The following is a 14954-nucleotide window of genomic DNA, read 5'->3' as shown; positions in this document are numbered from 1 at the left end:
GCAAAATCCTGTAATTTATTACTGTAATACGTCGAATTAAAAGGTGTAGTGTGTATAATACTGTATACTGGTAGGTACAGAATCACAGATAGTGTGTCAGCGAACGCAGAATAAATTTGGCATTTAATTAATCGTAAGCAATAACTGATACTGGTATAGTTATTTTCAGCTTGCAAATTGTAAGCGATACTGTAATTATTCGATAGTTTCTGTGGTTACCGTATTGCAAACTGAGCGGTCTTCGCAAAATGCATTTTTATGCAATTTTTTCTTAATAATAATTATTTAACCTTATGAAAGACTGCTAATGCAGGATAGTTAAAGGCCACCAGCGCGCACCTTTGTATTTTGAAATACAACATGATAGTTTTCTTTTCACAGGTTGTGGAAATTCAGGTTTTCATGTTTCAAAAGGTATTTGACTAATGTAAAAAATTTTTGCTTAACATTTTATAGGCACGTATACGTGCTACAAAACGCACGCGTAGATATTTTATTTTTATGAATTTTGTAGAGGCCTCAGGCATGTATATATAGTCATCAAACAGACTCATGGAATTCGGTTCCTTACTTTTAAAGGGATTAGAAAACCGGGATAGCTCTGATCGTGATAGCTCCGATTTGTCATCACTAAGCGCACAAACCTTACGGATTAGACTTAAGCTGACAAAGGAAATGTCTGAAATACCTTTAGAAAGTTTTTTGGAATGCTGAGACGAAACATGACCGCTAAAAAAGCCAGTCGCCAACTGCATTCCGCTTGGGTGCGTTTTACAATGTGATGAATTCACAAAACGATGGTAAATCCAACAATGAACCGCTTCCGGGACCAGCATCTGGAAAACCAGGCGACAGCAAAATGGTTTTTATTGCCGAGTACGGTTATTTATTAGCAGGAGGAAGTGTGTGTTTCTTATTGGGAGTTATATTAACCCTGGTTTTTGTTTGGATTATCATTTTGATATGCAACCGACAGATTGCTCTCGAGCGAATAGGAACGCAATCTAAAGTGGCCCATGCGTATGCCGAATACAGTGTGCAAAATGAAGCAATAAAAAAGCGTAAGAATTCATAACTTACGTTACTGTAACTATCTCTCGTATACATATTTTCCGAAAATTCTCTTACAGTCGGTTCATTTTTGAAGCACACTTTTTAGCATACATCAACCTGTCCAAAAGTTTTAACTGCACTGCAACACAAAGGCATCTGCTGCTAACGGATTATCAGTACAGAAACATGGAAACCCAAATGGAGCTGTCCTTTGAACTGGGAATGAAATGGGCGCAGACCATAATCAATAAAACCGCTTATGCCGGTTTATTTACTACTATACTGGCTGCAGCCATTATAATGCTGTTTATTGAAGTCCTGTGTGTGATCGTCTTCATGATCTATGAGCAGAAATTTAAAGGAGTTACGACTGCTGAAGAAGCCGAACAATTAAACGAAAAGTACAACTTTTTAATTCAAGGCCCAAAGGTCATCCATCATGGAGTGTTCGAAGTGACGAACAGTTTAAGCAACGCCAGCTTGCATGTAAAAAACTTGGTATCAAGAGCCAGTAATTCAATAACCGACATCAAATCCAAATTCACCCCGCGCACGATGGCCGCAACCACGGATATGACCATTACTGTGCGACCGCCGGCGCCCACCACGCCACCCGTACGCCCAACAGCTTCGCCTCGACCGGACCAGATTTCTTCCGGCCCGCCAAATTGGCAGTACCAATTTCAAGCTGACTCCGCTAGGGCAAGTAGCAACGCACCGGACGCGGATGCAAGGACGGAATTTTCCAAGTCAGTTGGCTTGAACACGCTGCGCGATCATTTGGATAAGCATAACCTGTTGATTCCTTTATCAGAGCATAATTCCGAAATCTTGTCGCATGACCTGCCCAATGAGCCTCAGGTCAGACATGTCAGATATTCCGACAGCGACCGACGATCCCATGATCATACAGCGGGATATTACTCCGGGGGAAACGCCACGCAGTACAACTACGATTGGAATCGTGCTTCCGGGGACGACCTCGAACAGGACGCGCAGTCTTGGAACAGCTCCAGATAGCGTATTTGTCTGTTATCTTTTAACTCTTTATTTTTATGCATAGCAGCGTGAATCTGATGCACTGCAGTCTGCAGTATTGTTTTGTATTTTTGTTGGCACTTCGTACATCAGTACATGACGACGTATTAAATCGATATCCGATTGTAAAAGTTTACTTTAACGGTAGCGGGTGGAAGTACAGTACCGGTAGGTTACCAATCCAAAAACTCAAGTACTCGACTATTCAAGTAAGTACTGTAATTTACCCAAGATATACAGTACTCGTACATGGTTCTCAGTTTGAAAGCAGCCTTATTGTAGCTGTATCTTTTAGAGTCAACTAAACTAAATATGCTCCAGGTCGACGGTTGCACCGTCGTCCGTCGGCGTATTTCCTGAACAGAAGCCGCTTTTCGACACTAAATTTCTATGCTTATCCTTATCCAGTGGTAAGCACACAGTGGCTCGTGCCAGTCGTGCACGGCTTCCAGTCCGAATGTCCTTGAGCTTCGCAGCCCACAGGCCGGCCACAGGCACACGGTCATTCATGGCAAGGGCGTCACACGCTTGGCAAAAGAGGGGTGTCGAATTTTGACAGGGGAACAAAATTTGACGAGGGGCAATCGCTTTTGCAAAACCGGTGGAACTAAATTATTCCCAAAACTTTGCCGGCTGATGTATTTATGCAGCATAGGCATAAGGCTCCTTTGGCGCCCCTGGACCATGGGGTATTATGGTGTGCCTCGGTACTTGGCCGGAATCAGCCTGCGATGCTGCTTCATCAGCTCGCGTTGTCGACATATTATGCAGTGAATACAATTCATACGACACATCCCAGGTCAGCAATTTTCCTTTTGTCATGGATCTGAGCAGGCCGGGCTTAACTGCCCGAAGCAAGTCGGTGGGATAGCGCGTTATCGTTGGTGCTTCCGCCCCAGTGGGAGCTGGCAATCCGCATTTAAATTGTTTGGGGCGGCAGTTACTTTGTTGTCGCTTACTTCTCTTTTTATCGTCACTCGTCAGTTTCGTTCATGCAAGTTGTCATGATACTCGAATATGGAAAAGGGAAAAACCTACCGTAGTTTTGCGAAAACACAGTTGAGACTGTAATAAACTGTGGACTGCCGTCATTACTGTTAAAGTTTTTTTCTTATGGTTATTACTGTAAATAAATAGTTAAATGCTTACTGTTGTATGCAAAAGCTTGATTCGTAATTATTTTCCCTTGATAGGTTTTGCGACCGTGTGTTTGCGACCCACTTGGCGTGGATTTCCGTGATTCGAGCCATCATCTGGAATATATTATATTATATATTGGCTATCCGAAAATGGATTCGGCGGATGTATCCGTGGGGGTTGCGAAGGACAATCGTCCAGCAGTACGCCGTGTCAGCCCTATAAAAGATTTCCTAGCTGGCGGATTTGGGGGAACATGGCTAGTTATTGTGGGACATCCCTTGGACACTATTAAAGTGCGGCTGCAAACGCAACCCAAAGTTGGCCTTGCTCAGGTCCCTTTGTACAGGGGAACTTGGGACTGCTTTCAGAAAACTATTAAAACAGAGGTGAGTTTTTCACAAGAAGAGGTCGGATGTCGGAGTTATTATATCGTCTATGATTGCAAATTGTTCGTTATTTATCCACTTATGTCAGAAGTTAGAACAAGTGGTTCCTGCTACTGCGTCCAAATCCTTTCAATTTCCCTGATATGCTTTCTTGCCATAGGGCGTTTTGGGCCTATATAAAGGGATGGCAGCTCCCTTAACCGGTATTGCACCAATTTTTGCTGTTTGTTTCTTGGGATATGGCATCGGTAAGAAACTCCAACAGAAAACGCCGGACGAGGAGTTAAGGTGGGTGAATTAAATAAAGAGTAAATTAAGTGGGAGTTAATTAACTGTACCTGCTGATTTTGCGATGCGATCATCTCACTGTTTTCCGCAGTTATCTGCAGTTGTTTCAAGCCGGATTGTTAGCGGGGGTTTTCACTACCGCGATTATGGCTCCCGGTGAACGCATTAAGTGCTTGCTTCAGGTACTGGAAATCAGTAAACAGTGGTGAACTAGCGGATAATCCTTAACCGTACTGGTATAGATAATGTTTATAAGCAGGATTCATGAGCAGATATCATTATTTTATAATATGATCTGTAATGGTAATATTGATTCAGTTTTAAGAGAGCGAGGAATATTTTAATATTTGCAACCCTTTAATATTATAGAATAACCGTTTAATTTTTGCACAGATTTCTGCAGCATAAGGTGGAAAGTATAAAATGGTTTTGTCAAAATTCTGTTTTTATTTTGCTTGGCACTTCTGAAGCAGTTCAATGAACGGTAATGGCTTCCTTGGCTGTGGGCGAAGTTAATTTTTTGATATGTCGGCAGATCCAGCAAGGAGCAGCTAAGCCGAAATATTCTGGCCCAGTAGATGTCGTTCGCCAGCTTTATCGGGAAGGTGGCATCCGAAGCGTTTTTCGTGGAACGGGGGCAACTTTACTGCGCGATGTTCCCGCTAGTGGAGTGTATTTCATGACATACGAATGGTTGAAGAAAAAGGTTACCCCTCCTGGTGGGAATTCGACCGACGTGAACCCATTGCGCGCTATTTTTGCTGGCGGTACTGCCGGCATTTTCAACTGGCTTGTGGCATTGCCACCGGATGTTCTGAAATCCCGGTTCCAGACGGCCCCGGAAGGAGCCTACCCTAACGGTATTCGTGATGTGTTTCGAGAAGTCATGCGCGAAGAAGGAATAGCTGGTTTTTATAAGGGAGCTACACCAGTTCTGCTCCGTGCTTTTCCAGCAAATGCGGTAAGAGACATCACTTGACCATTAACAAATAAAAAAGTAAAACAGAGTAAGTAATGGAAGTGGTATTTTAGGCGTGCTTCTTGGGTTACGAAGTCGGAATGAAAATCCTCGACAATATCGCTCCCAATCTCTAGTTTAGTGTTGGACAGGAACTGCGGTTTCAAAACTGAAAATGGAATCGTGTTAGTTTGCGATACAGACAGTAGCAAATAAGGTTTACAGATAATAACTTCTGTGCATTTTTCGGGTTGTTTTATTTTTTAATCTTGTTCTGTACTTGCCTTCTTGAGGAATTCCTCGGCACAGACTCGAGCGCGAGAGTTCAGCGTCAGCTTCATGTCGCTGATTTCTTTATCGATTTCCTCCATAAAATTTATAACAAAATCCACCAGCTTGTGCTTGTACATTTGTTCCGTATTGAAGTTAGTGATGAGGAAACTTATATCATACCCCTACAATTTCCCACGCCCTGATAAGTGACTAACGGTCATGATTTAAAATCGTACAGGTATGCCTAAATATTGAGTCAATTGTCAGCCAAGTACTCTGAATGAATGCAAAAAAAGCAATGAAATATTATGCATAATAATTATTAGACTGGGTAATTTGTGGTTTCGTAAGCACGCCATACGAGTACAGATATACTTGGAAAAATCATGAATAACTGTACGGTACTATACTTCTGTTACTATTAATATGAAGCAAAACGAACTTAATTAATTTTGATACTTGCTGGTATCTTTTTCATTTGCTCGTCTACAACTGTAAATCATAATATTAAAATAATTAACAAATAGCCATACCTCAACTGGCTTTCTTCTCATGACGAAGAAGTGTTCCGCTCGCATCATCATGAAACGCATAAACTTGTGACACAACAATTTCTCAATCTCATCCGCTTGTTTGATGGCTATGCTCACTCGCACAGAGTTAATGGAGCCCTCGATAAGAACTCGCTCCTTTTCGTTCCTGCTGATCACAACAGGATTCAGCAACAATTCTTTGGACGATCTGCAGATACAAGAAACCGATACCCCTTCAAACCAAGAACGATCGCAAAACATTTTCATACAAATGCATGATTTAACAACAGCAAGATATGCAGCGAATGCGTCGAATCAATTGAAGAAAATAACATTTATGAGCATTGAGCAGCCTACCTCACTTCTACTTCAGGTTTGTTGTGCCTTTCCACTACTTGGCTGTCGAAGTTTTCCACACACATGGCAGCCGTCAAAGTGGCCCTGACAGCATTCAGGTACGGACGCAGCGTCGTTGACTAAACCCAATAAAGTAACAAAGCCGTGTTATAGAAATTGTTACAGCACTAGCTGAGCAGCAGGAGAACCTCATCACGAATCGCTGTGTACGGCCAAATCCTTCTTCAGCTTACCATTTTTGTGGTACGTCTGCTAATGTCTACGGCTGGTCTGATGGATTATTAGACCAACAAGTTTAACTACGCGACGTCCTGATGGCAAAACGAAACAGAATTCCGTGATTTCTCGACCGCGGCGCCAGTCTCTGCTGAGACAGAGTACTGAGCACTTGGCAGTAAATACTCGTTCAATCTAACCTGTACCAAACGAAAAAGCAAATTATGCAAATCCCATGAGGAACTGCATAAACAAACCGTTTTAAAGGCAAGATGTTGGTGGCGAACCATTTTAACACAGTTCATACCATACTCGTACCTTCAGATCGCGATATAGTTGCAATCCAAAAACTTTACTACGGAGAACAGAGGTTTACAATTTTAAAAGCAAAACAAAAATAGAAAAAGCTCAGAAGTACTTCTGGATATTTTGCTGCTAATTTTCAGTTTTCATTCTTCGGTAGTTAAACATTTTGTTCGCATCCTGTACGCGAAAACAAATGCACGGATACGCCTGAAGTTCATTCCGAGCGACAAAATTTTTTGTATATATTGCCGGCTAGTGCACCGGGCTAGCTGTAACCTCGCGGTAGGGGGGCTTGGGTAGAGAACGGTGGATCACGTAGGATCAACTGAGGGGTTCTGCTGAGATTAGGCTGTGCCTTAGCATGCTGATTGTTAACAAAGGCACTTCTGCGCAAGCGAAGTGTCTTGGTTGTTGAAGAGGGGTCTACCAGGCCAGGCAAGAAATTGAGCAACCGAAAGCCCCCGCAGTTTGCAGTGCTAAGATAACACGGACGTTCAGATTGCCCAGCAGCCTGCGTACGAAGTAGAACTCTATCCTTTTTTAGTTTTTTAACTTAATGATTTATTGAGGAGCTTGCAGCTATGATAAGTAGTTCTTTGGGTCTAAATATTCTGAAAAGTAAAACAGCATACATATGTCACATATCTGCACTCTTAATCTACAAAATTCGAGCGAATGTGTTTGCTGTCAAGTGTCACATAAGAAGTAACGTTACGTTTGCCGCGGTTTTTTCTCCTGGCGCGATGGCCGAAGTTCCAGACCCGGCGCCGGCGTTTTTTCTTTTTTTCCAGTTTTCTTTTTCTCACTGTCCGATACAATAGCAGAAAAACAATTTTTTATGTTTATTACTGTAATCATTATTACATCACGAAAATGTATGTTTAGTAGTGAATTGTCGATATGAAATTCGTAGTATTTAACATATCATTTATTACAATTTCAGTCATAATTTTTACTCTTTTATTCGTCAATAGTACAATAGTGCATAAGTGGTCCAAGTGACATTTACTGTGATGCACAAAATACTGTAACAGTGGCCTATCTGGCTACTGTTCTAGTGGGGTGGCGATCAGCCTTTACCACGATTAAACGGCTGTTGGTGTGAAAGGTGGCACGGCCGGCAACGATGCTGGCCGAGGACGCTCTTACAGATGTAACGCAATTACACAGGTGGCTCCGATTGGGATGACACAGGTTCATCCCAAGCGGTCAAACACAACAACGTAACTCAAGGCATGTTTAATGACAAGGCGTTCAAGAAACGGAGCAAGGTTGTTAGCAAGGGTTTCAGCAAGAGGAACAATCAAGTAGATGCAAGCTGTAGCAAACTGAGCACAAGAATGAATTCTAGAAATTCATGAGAAAGGAAACTAGCCGGTAACGGGGACACAAATTCATAACGCGATGGAATGAATCATAACTGGGCGGTCTTATCGTTCGTACAAATACTATCGCTACAATACTGTACACACCAAAACCCGCACGAAATTTTGTTATTTGTAATACGTAATCGATGTCATTGTCGAAGTCCCATGAATGGGTTGTCTGCTCCAGGAAGATAATAATAATAATAAAAAGATAATGCTTTGTCTTTATGCATAACAGCATAAGTTGCGAAGCATATGAAATTAAGAAGCTTTATGCATACTTCTATGTTGCGAATATACTTACATTCAGACTACATGCAGTTGTTGTAACTGTTGTTCCCAACACAAGGAATATTTTAACCCTTCATTTTAACTTAATTGGGAAAATTTTTCACTAATCATCTCGGTGAGATCTTTTAATTATCAGCAGATTCTGACGATACTAACAACAACAAAACGGGTGCAACTTTCTATGCACTTTACGTGCGTAATAGTAAGTCCTAACCATAAGTCAGGTGCTGGTTTACAATTCCATCACATTTGCATCATGATTTTTTTCGTCTGCAGATTATTAAAGTGCTGCAGTTTTTATCACGGAACCGCATCCAAATCATTTTCAGATCTTTTTCCACATGCGCTAATAGTTTTTCGAAGGAATCGCAAAGCCTGCTTGTCGAAGGTTGTTTCTTCTTCTTCTGTCGTGATACTGTCGGTAACATCAACTCCGTTTGTGCCATCATTTTTATCCTTTTTATCTCTTTCTCCTCTTAAGTGAGTGTAAATATACCCAGACCATTTCTGGTTTTTCTGGGGAACTCGCATCCGAATTTTTCGGATTTTGTAAGCACTCGGTTGGGTTTCCATTTCATCCGTAATTGGCCAGTAGCAGTTAATTAAAAAGGTCACCACCGCAAGAATGCCAAAGATAATGCATATGATGAACAACGGAAATGAAATAGCCTTCTGGAAATGCCTGTTAGCCCAATGAACACCCACAGTGTAAAATGACACTTGGAGAGCCGACTCAGTGGCAGTAATCTGGCTGAGTTGTGCAAAAAATAAGGAAGGATGTGGGCACTTGGCTAAACCGTCCACTATAGGAATGAAAACAAGATTATTATTGTAATGCGACTGTCCGTAATCATTTCTTAATGCTATAATTTGTTATAAGAGATATCTTATATTTTTTACACGGCAGCCGTCGTCGAGTTATATTATTCGTAGCGAGATATGATCACTTACGTTCAAACAGGCGACTTCGATTTACAGAAGTTTTATTACTATAGTCCAGAGAAAACAGTGCAACGGAAGATGAATCGGAAACTATCTGCACCCCGAGTAAATGTAACAAGCAGCTAACGCCTGTGGTCATACATATTCCAAAGGACATCCATGCTGCAAAAAACCTAAACGGAGGCAAATTTTCCATCTCCAGTCATGGTGAAAATTGTTTTTGTTTGTATTAATCATTCAAATTTATTTAAATTTACTATAACATCTGCAAAACCTGATACTGAAATGAATATTTGCATACAGTGTAAACAGATCACTTGCTCTGATTAGTCGAATTAAGTAACTAATTGCTTTAAAGTTTAAACTAAGGACAATTTAAATTCCGTTGTTCGTTTATCATCGGAAAAATTACATACCGTATAATCTAACCGTAAGTGCATAATTTACTTTTGTGTTACGTAAAGTAATACAGTACTAGTAATAGTAATGCGTACTCATGCACACTTGTAACCAGGTTCTGATCGGATTCGTACGCATCTTAAATTTGCTACTGGAAATGTTGTTGCTACTCTACAAGCGAAGCAGATGCAGTGTTGATTCCAGCTAACTATTCAGTAATCATATACTTAAATACTCGTATTTTTATTTTGTGCCGAACGCGCCACGTTTATAGGCAAAATTGCGTTCAGTACTAGTAATAAACATTCATATTCGTGTAAAACAATAGACTTTGGTGACAGAAATACGAAAGGCAACGCATAAAACTGGAGCGCATATTGCTCTGTATATTACAAGCAGCTTAAAAAGGTCAAATACGCTTACTAGGATTATAAATACTCCGCCTTTGTTTGCTGCTGATCAGGAAGATCTGAAGCGTGCTTTTCCATTATGAGCAATTAAGAACATCAAAAGCTTTTTGAATTCGATGTGGACGGTGGGATACGGCAAATTTATTCTGTTTTTATGTATGAGTACTTCAAGTATCGCATGGAGTATCATTATATTGGTTGCTGGCTGGTTATGTTGTATGTTGCTAAGTTAAAAGTACTGATTATGTTAATGTTATTGATTAACGTTAAGAGTGCTACTGGTAGCACGTTAAAAAATAGTTATTCGCACAAGCGAAAACCTGCTGCGCTCCGGTCTGCCAATGCACGCCAACGTGCATTTTTCCTAGTTTATAAATTCTTCTACGCCGTTAAAAATCTACAGAATAATGTAATTTAATGCATATTGCAGTGTACGCAGATATTACAGCATACTTAGATCATCGTTTAGCTAGACTTGTTCTAGTATAAAATCATTCATATTTGATTTTATGATATGCAGTATCTTACTTGTTAGCAAAAATTAACAGAAAAAGAACAGCAAAAACAAATTGTAGATTAAACAGAAAAAATGTATTGAACAGAAACTGTTGTAGATTTGGAGTACGAAAGTGTGGTTTACGCACCGTTGTATTCGGTTTACCAGCCAGTATAAAATGATGAAGTTAATGAATTTTGGTCGGACCTAATAGTGATTTCAGTTCCGAAGAGTAAAGTAATGACAATGACCATGAACTAAAGGAGGCATAATATAAAAAAAACACTAATTGAAACCAGCACAGATATGCAGCGCCGCCAAAGATGTTGATGGTTTTGAATTTTAAGAGTGAGCGTTCACAAGACTGGTTTGGAATCTTTATGATGAGGCCAGCGCCACGTCTGTTGGTCAGGGTTTTAACGGCGGCATATCTACTCGGTAGGATGCAGATGTTGTGCCTAACTTAGGAACTGATCCAGTAAACAAAGATTCAGCGAAACATTAAATTCTATGTTTGACATAATGAATGAGTCTAGTGTTTTAGCTACCGCTCAAATCAATCGAGGAGGCAGTAATAATCTCTCAGCAGGACATCCTCTTATCCACATGGTCGGATCTTGCACTAGTCACCAGAATAAACAATTCTCGGGGAATTTTATGCTTGTGTACTTCGCCTTGTGTGGCGCAAATACGATCAAGAGCGCTCGTTTATGTAAACAAAATCTATAATAGTCTTCTTATTTATCGTCAAAACCGGTCAAGATATTAAAATTTTTGTCTTTAGATTTGAACTTTAATATTTTACTTTTACTCTGCTTGAAATTGTTTTGTGAAACTGGGAACCACAATTGCAGTGCATCTTTATTTTAAAAATTTATAGTGCATTAGCAATACTTCGAGTATGTACAAAACGTTAACGGCGTGCAACTGTATACTACTAGTAAAAGGTATGCAGTTATTAAAATATGAGTATTCTGGGCCAGTGTCGAATAGTTCTTAATAGCCGCACTTTAATATTACATAAGCATGAAATAATTGCTTTGGCAAGGGATAACCTACAGAGTATATCAACTCACATGTGCTTTTCTTGTCTAATTAATGCGATTAATACACGTGCACGTGTTTCGTGCAACCTAATTCATTCCACAGCTTTAATTTTATACTATATATCTATGTACAGTACAGTACATGTTGCCAGATTCCAGATCAAGCATATTATATGTGTGTGCAAGAAAGTTTGCATTAGGAAACCGATATCTTTCCTATTCGAACTGGACTGATTTAATTATTTCATCAACTTTCAATGACCGCAGCATGAAGCACCCTCTCCAGCTGACACGACAGTGTCAGATTCAATGGATTATTATCAAAACAAACATAAAGAATGGCTCAGGCATATTAAAAAATATGCAGGGAAAGATATCCTTATGTTATTCAAGAAAAACAAAACATTCTTTTCTGGTTAATGAGCGCCCGCTGGTTAATTAACAGCTGATTAATATTGCAAAGTATTAGTGTCCCGGCGGTTGCCAGTGACCACCCATGCGCCACACATTGAAAGCGTAACTGAGGCGTTCATTGATTACAAAACACGTGTTGCTTCCCACTAGTGAATTATTGTACGGAGGATGACCCAATAACTTGATAGTCTCGTACTCCTGAGGCACTTGAAGGGAAGATAGATATTCGTTATTTTGCAGAACATGGCAGAGGAAGTCAATGTAGCGGCTGGCTAACTTTAGAGTCTGGATTTTGCTTAACTTATCGGACGGCAATGTGGGGACCACTTTGCGTAATGAACAGAAGGCATCGTTTAGGCTTTGTGTGCGCTGCCGCTCACGCACGTTGGCCAACATTCTTTGCTCCTGTAAATCTTCGGACGAAACAGGTTTTTTGGCAATCTCAAATTTTCTTCTTATTTTAAATGAAGGCAGTGCAGTTAGCGCCGATGGGTTGTCGAAGTGATTCGCGTACAAAAACTGATTCGACATATGCATATCATTCGAAATGTTCGCTTCGCGATCAGCACGCTTTCGCTTCTTAGTCGGTGGCCGGCGTCTGGGTTTACAATTCGTCTGTTCCTGTGCCTCGAGGGATGAGATAATCGTCTCTGTGGAGTCCTCTTTGCCGACAATATTGTTTTCGTAGCACGTTAAGCCCTGCAACAATGAAACGGTTTTATTCTTTTAAATTATTAATAATTGGTATTGCGCACATTAAAGTGAACTACTGTATACTCACCCGCAACTACTGTATACTCACCCATAAGTCATAACAAGACAATTATTTGTTAACAGTGCTGAATAGCATATAATATGTGCGCACTGCGGCCACATGCACGCAGTGACCTCTCTATATACGTGCAGGTTTGGTAAATACTGTACTTAATTCTCCAAGTAAGCTTTATTATTATTGGAACTCGCAGTCAGTATAAAAGTTAAATATTGTATGATATTTTTATTGCAGAATCTATATATATAGGTAACAGTTGACATCACCTAATATAATAAACTGGCTGCAAAAACTTGATCCAAGAAGTGTAAGAATACATATTCGTTTATTGCATGTAAAATAGCTAGAGCGGGGCTGAATGATTTCAGACTTCGGCTACCGTGCTCATACGTCTGCCTGTGGTCTTTGATTTGCTTTTTCTATAGATGTGCAGAAGATAACCGGTGACCTTACGAAAGTATTCCTCAGGCAGAGTTCGGCTAATTCACTTCAAAATATTAAAATGTGGAGCACCAGGTGGATTGCCGGCCCGGTCTAGGTTCCTAAACCGGTGGTTGTTACAATAAATCACGACAGTCCTTGTTTTCCTTTTGTGGGGACAAAAAGCTAAGAACATAAAGACAAGATCCGAGTGGCTTTCACTGCTCAGAATATCGGATTCGCATGTTTTACCCCGGTAGCGGTATTCTTATTGACACCCTGACGGCCAAACACGGCGCAAAGTTTGTTTGGTCGAGTTATAATAATTTTATTATATCGTTTATCTTAATATGTATCACGTTTTAGTCGATGTTGGTACCGTACATTAAGTTTTTCGCTTACCTGCAAGCGTACAGCACTGCTTACGCAGGATGCTTCCTTAGGAGACATATTAAAAATCCAAGATTCCATTGCAGATTCTAACTTTGACAGAATTCAGTTGACAAACATAATAATGCGCATTTTAATTTCGCTGAAATCGGTTCGGGTTTAATCGAACTTGACCCAACAGAAAGCCAAAGATGCGGCGTACGCGTTAGAAACTCAATCTTCTAATATTACCGAAAATTTCCAAATAGACAAGTGATATAAACAAGAAGACCGGCAATCAGTCGACAGCATAATATGCTCAGTTCTTCTTAACAGAAGCGAATCTTAAAAGTGCTTTACACTAAGAGTTATCGATACGGAAAATTCACAGCCTCTTCCGTTGCAAAGAGGAATGATTCGTTAAGATGGTTTGAGCTCAGTCGGCCGCTCAATCAGCTCCTTCTCATGATCTTTACAGTTCTCCTTATCTTGTGTAAGTGAAGAATGAGCAGGAGGGGCGAAAGATGCAGATGATGTACAAGATTATTTCAGGCGACTAATCATTATGACACCAGCCTTTGACAGCAACAGCCAAAATTAATTGCTTGGATGCTGGCTGGTATCAAAGTGCAGTATATTACACTTCAAGGTCTATTTAAGAATCTGTATAATTACGAGTACATACGTAGAACCTGTTATACGTCAACAGATACACTAGAAGTACTCGTAGGAAGAAAACAGTTCGTGAAAGTTGTGTGCAAATCTTACGAATTTAATTACAGTATAATATGCTGTTGTAAGAAAATCATATCGCCAGGATTACAGTAAATACTTTAACAATTGCAGTATAAAAAATATAAATCTATCTACAGTATATGCGGCATGCTTTTTCATGAGTTCATTGGCAAACAAACCAGAATAGAAAATGTGATCTATGGCTTACTAGTTAATTATAATTATTTAGAGATGAGATATAATTATTTAGAGTTTATAATTATTTAGAGTTTGAGATATAATTATTTAGAGTTTCTTATAATTATGAGATATTATTATTATTATTATTATTACATCAAGAGCAGACAACCCGCTAAACGATAATATAATTATTTAGAGTTTCTTACTGCGCTTACATGCAGATGCCATTTTTCGTACTCATTTGAGTAGGCAGCTACGGTATATGTGGAAGTACTCGTACAGTAGTGTACAATAATGTGGAATAGATAATATTATGAAATTTTGATTTATTTTAGTTAGTTTCTAGATATTTAGTACAATGTACACGTATACAATGTACAAACGTACAATCATAATAATTAAATTATTGTGTGGGATAGGGTTATACTAGTACCGGCGCACAGATGTCAAACTTTGTTCATGAATAATAATTGTAATTATATGAATACTAATTATCTGTGCCAGGATTTCGGCCCCTCTCATTCGGCGCCGGCGATCTCAGCTTCTGCTCATCCAATTTTCCGAC

General features: G+C 39.9%; 5 protein-coding genes across 11 annotated transcripts; 2 read left to right on the top strand and 3 right to left on the bottom strand.

Annotated features, from left to right (window-relative positions):
- Positions 1 to 280: 280 nt before the first annotated feature.
- On the top strand, positions 281 to 2214 carry LOC129585796 (uncharacterized). 4 transcript variants are annotated; one of them, XM_055478649.1, is made up of 3 exons: positions 281 to 414; positions 515 to 1061; positions 1148 to 2214. In XM_055478649.1, the coding sequence occupies exons 2-3, from the start codon at positions 782 to 784 to the stop codon at positions 2071 to 2073; spliced, it is 1206 nt and encodes a 401-aa protein (XP_055334624.1). In that variant the 5' UTR covers positions 281 to 414; positions 515 to 781; the 3' UTR covers positions 2074 to 2214. The 4 variants fall into 4 exon arrangements, with proteins under 4 accessions (XP_055334624.1, XP_055334625.1, XP_055334628.1 ...); XM_055478650.1 differs by having other exon boundaries at positions 292 to 414; positions 580 to 1061; XM_055478653.1 differs by having other exon boundaries at positions 299 to 1061; positions 1148 to 1802; positions 1868 to 2004.
- A 626-nt stretch (positions 2215 to 2840) lies between these two features.
- LOC129585799 (mitochondrial carnitine/acylcarnitine carrier protein-like) lies at positions 2841 to 5258 on the top strand. 2 transcript variants are annotated; one of them, XM_055478655.1, is made up of 6 exons: positions 2841 to 2890; positions 3285 to 3617; positions 3778 to 3905; positions 3997 to 4087; positions 4441 to 4866; positions 4938 to 5258. In XM_055478655.1, exons 2-6 carry the CDS (start codon positions 3381 to 3383, stop codon positions 4998 to 5000), a joined length of 945 nt encoding a protein of 314 aa, XP_055334630.1. In that variant the 5' UTR covers positions 2841 to 2890; positions 3285 to 3380; the 3' UTR covers positions 5001 to 5258. The 2 variants fall into 2 exon arrangements, with proteins under 2 accessions (XP_055334630.1, XP_055334629.1); XM_055478654.1 differs by lacking the exon at positions 2841 to 2890 and adding an exon at positions 3116 to 3158.
- On the bottom strand, positions 4805 to 6731 carry LOC129585802 (actin-related protein 2/3 complex subunit 4). 2 transcript variants are annotated; one of them, XM_055478668.1, is made up of 6 exons: positions 6561 to 6730; positions 6260 to 6442; positions 6027 to 6145; positions 5670 to 5877; positions 5148 to 5318; positions 4805 to 5032 (listed from the first exon to the last, which is right to left on the bottom strand). In XM_055478668.1, exons 2-6 carry the CDS (start codon positions 6260 to 6262, stop codon positions 5027 to 5029), a joined length of 507 nt encoding a protein of 168 aa, XP_055334643.1. In that variant the 5' UTR covers positions 6263 to 6442; positions 6561 to 6730; the 3' UTR covers positions 4805 to 5026. The 2 variants fall into 2 exon arrangements, with proteins under 2 accessions (XP_055334643.1, XP_055334642.1); XM_055478667.1 differs by having other exon boundaries at positions 4805 to 5318; positions 6561 to 6731.
- A 1544-nt stretch (positions 6732 to 8275) lies between these two features.
- LOC129585880 (uncharacterized) lies at positions 8276 to 9554 on the bottom strand. Its single transcript, XM_055478769.1, has 2 exons — positions 9158 to 9554; positions 8276 to 9009 (listed from the first exon to the last, which is right to left on the bottom strand). The coding sequence occupies exons 1-2, from the start codon at positions 9342 to 9344 to the stop codon at positions 8507 to 8509; spliced, it is 690 nt and encodes a 229-aa protein (XP_055334744.1). The 5' UTR covers positions 9345 to 9554; the 3' UTR covers positions 8276 to 8506.
- A 2181-nt stretch (positions 9555 to 11735) lies between these two features.
- Positions 11736 to 13919, bottom strand: LOC129585883 (twist-related protein-like). 2 transcript variants are annotated; one of them, XM_055478776.1, is made up of 2 exons: positions 13508 to 13919; positions 11736 to 12612 (listed from the first exon to the last, which is right to left on the bottom strand). In XM_055478776.1, the coding sequence occupies exons 1-2, from the start codon at positions 13574 to 13576 to the stop codon at positions 11965 to 11967; spliced, it is 717 nt and encodes a 238-aa protein (XP_055334751.1). In that variant the 5' UTR covers positions 13577 to 13919; the 3' UTR covers positions 11736 to 11964. The 2 variants fall into 2 exon arrangements, with proteins under 2 accessions (XP_055334751.1, XP_055334752.1); XM_055478777.1 differs by lacking the exon at positions 13508 to 13919 and adding an exon at positions 13139 to 13159.
- Positions 13920 to 14954: the final 1035 nt, after the last annotated feature.

The sequence above is a fragment of the Paramacrobiotus metropolitanus genome, unplaced genomic scaffold (assembly GCF_019649055.1).
Source record: "Paramacrobiotus metropolitanus isolate TYO unplaced genomic scaffold, Prichtersi_v1.0 Parri_scaffold0000018, whole genome shotgun sequence".
Taxonomy (NCBI): domain Eukaryota; kingdom Metazoa; phylum Tardigrada; class Eutardigrada; order Parachela; family Macrobiotidae; genus Paramacrobiotus; species Paramacrobiotus metropolitanus.
This window is presented reverse-complemented; position numbering and strand designations above follow the sequence as displayed.

Excerpts from the sequence above, each read along its gene's own strand:
- LOC129585796 (XM_055478649.1), top strand. The coding sequence starts at position 782 with ATGAATTCACAAAACGATGGTAAATCCAACAATGAACCGCTTCCGGGA. Across the intron at positions 1,062-1,147 it reads AAATGAAGCAATAAAAAAGC|CACACTTTTTAGCATACATC; the intron begins GTAAGAATTCAT and ends TCATTTTTGAAG.
- LOC129585799 (XM_055478655.1), top strand. The coding sequence starts at position 3,381 with ATGGATTCGGCGGATGTATCCGTGGGGGTTGCGAAGGACAATCGTCCA. Across the intron at positions 3,906-3,996 it reads ACGCCGGACGAGGAGTTAAG|TTATCTGCAGTTGTTTCAAG; the intron begins GTGGGTGAATTA and ends TGTTTTCCGCAG. Across the intron at positions 4,088-4,440 it reads GCATTAAGTGCTTGCTTCAG|ATCCAGCAAGGAGCAGCTAA; the intron begins GTACTGGAAATC and ends ATATGTCGGCAG.
- LOC129585802 (XM_055478667.1), bottom strand. Across the intron at positions 5,878-6,026 it reads AAACCTGAAGTAGAAGTGAG|ATCGTCCAAAGAATTGTTGC; the intron begins GTAGGCTGCTCA and ends TTGTATCTGCAG. Across the intron at positions 5,319-5,669 it reads TGAGAAGAAAGCCAGTTGAG|GGGTATGATATAAGTTTCCT; the intron begins GTATGGCTATTT and ends GGGAAATTGTAG.
- LOC129585880 (XM_055478769.1), bottom strand. The coding sequence starts at position 9,344 with ATGGAAAATTTGCCTCCGTTTAGGTTTTTTGCAGCATGGATGTCCTTT. Across the intron at positions 9,010-9,157 it reads TCGAAGTCGCCTGTTTGAAC|TGGACGGTTTAGCCAAGTGC; the intron begins GTAAGTGATCAT and ends TCATTCCTATAG.
- LOC129585883 (XM_055478776.1), bottom strand. The coding sequence starts at position 13,576 with ATGGAATCTTGGATTTTTAATATGTCTCCTAAGGAAGCATCCTGCGTA. Across the intron at positions 12,613-13,507 it reads GCAGTGCTGTACGCTTGCAG|GGCTTAACGTGCTACGAAAA; the intron begins GTAAGCGAAAAA and ends TCATTGTTGCAG.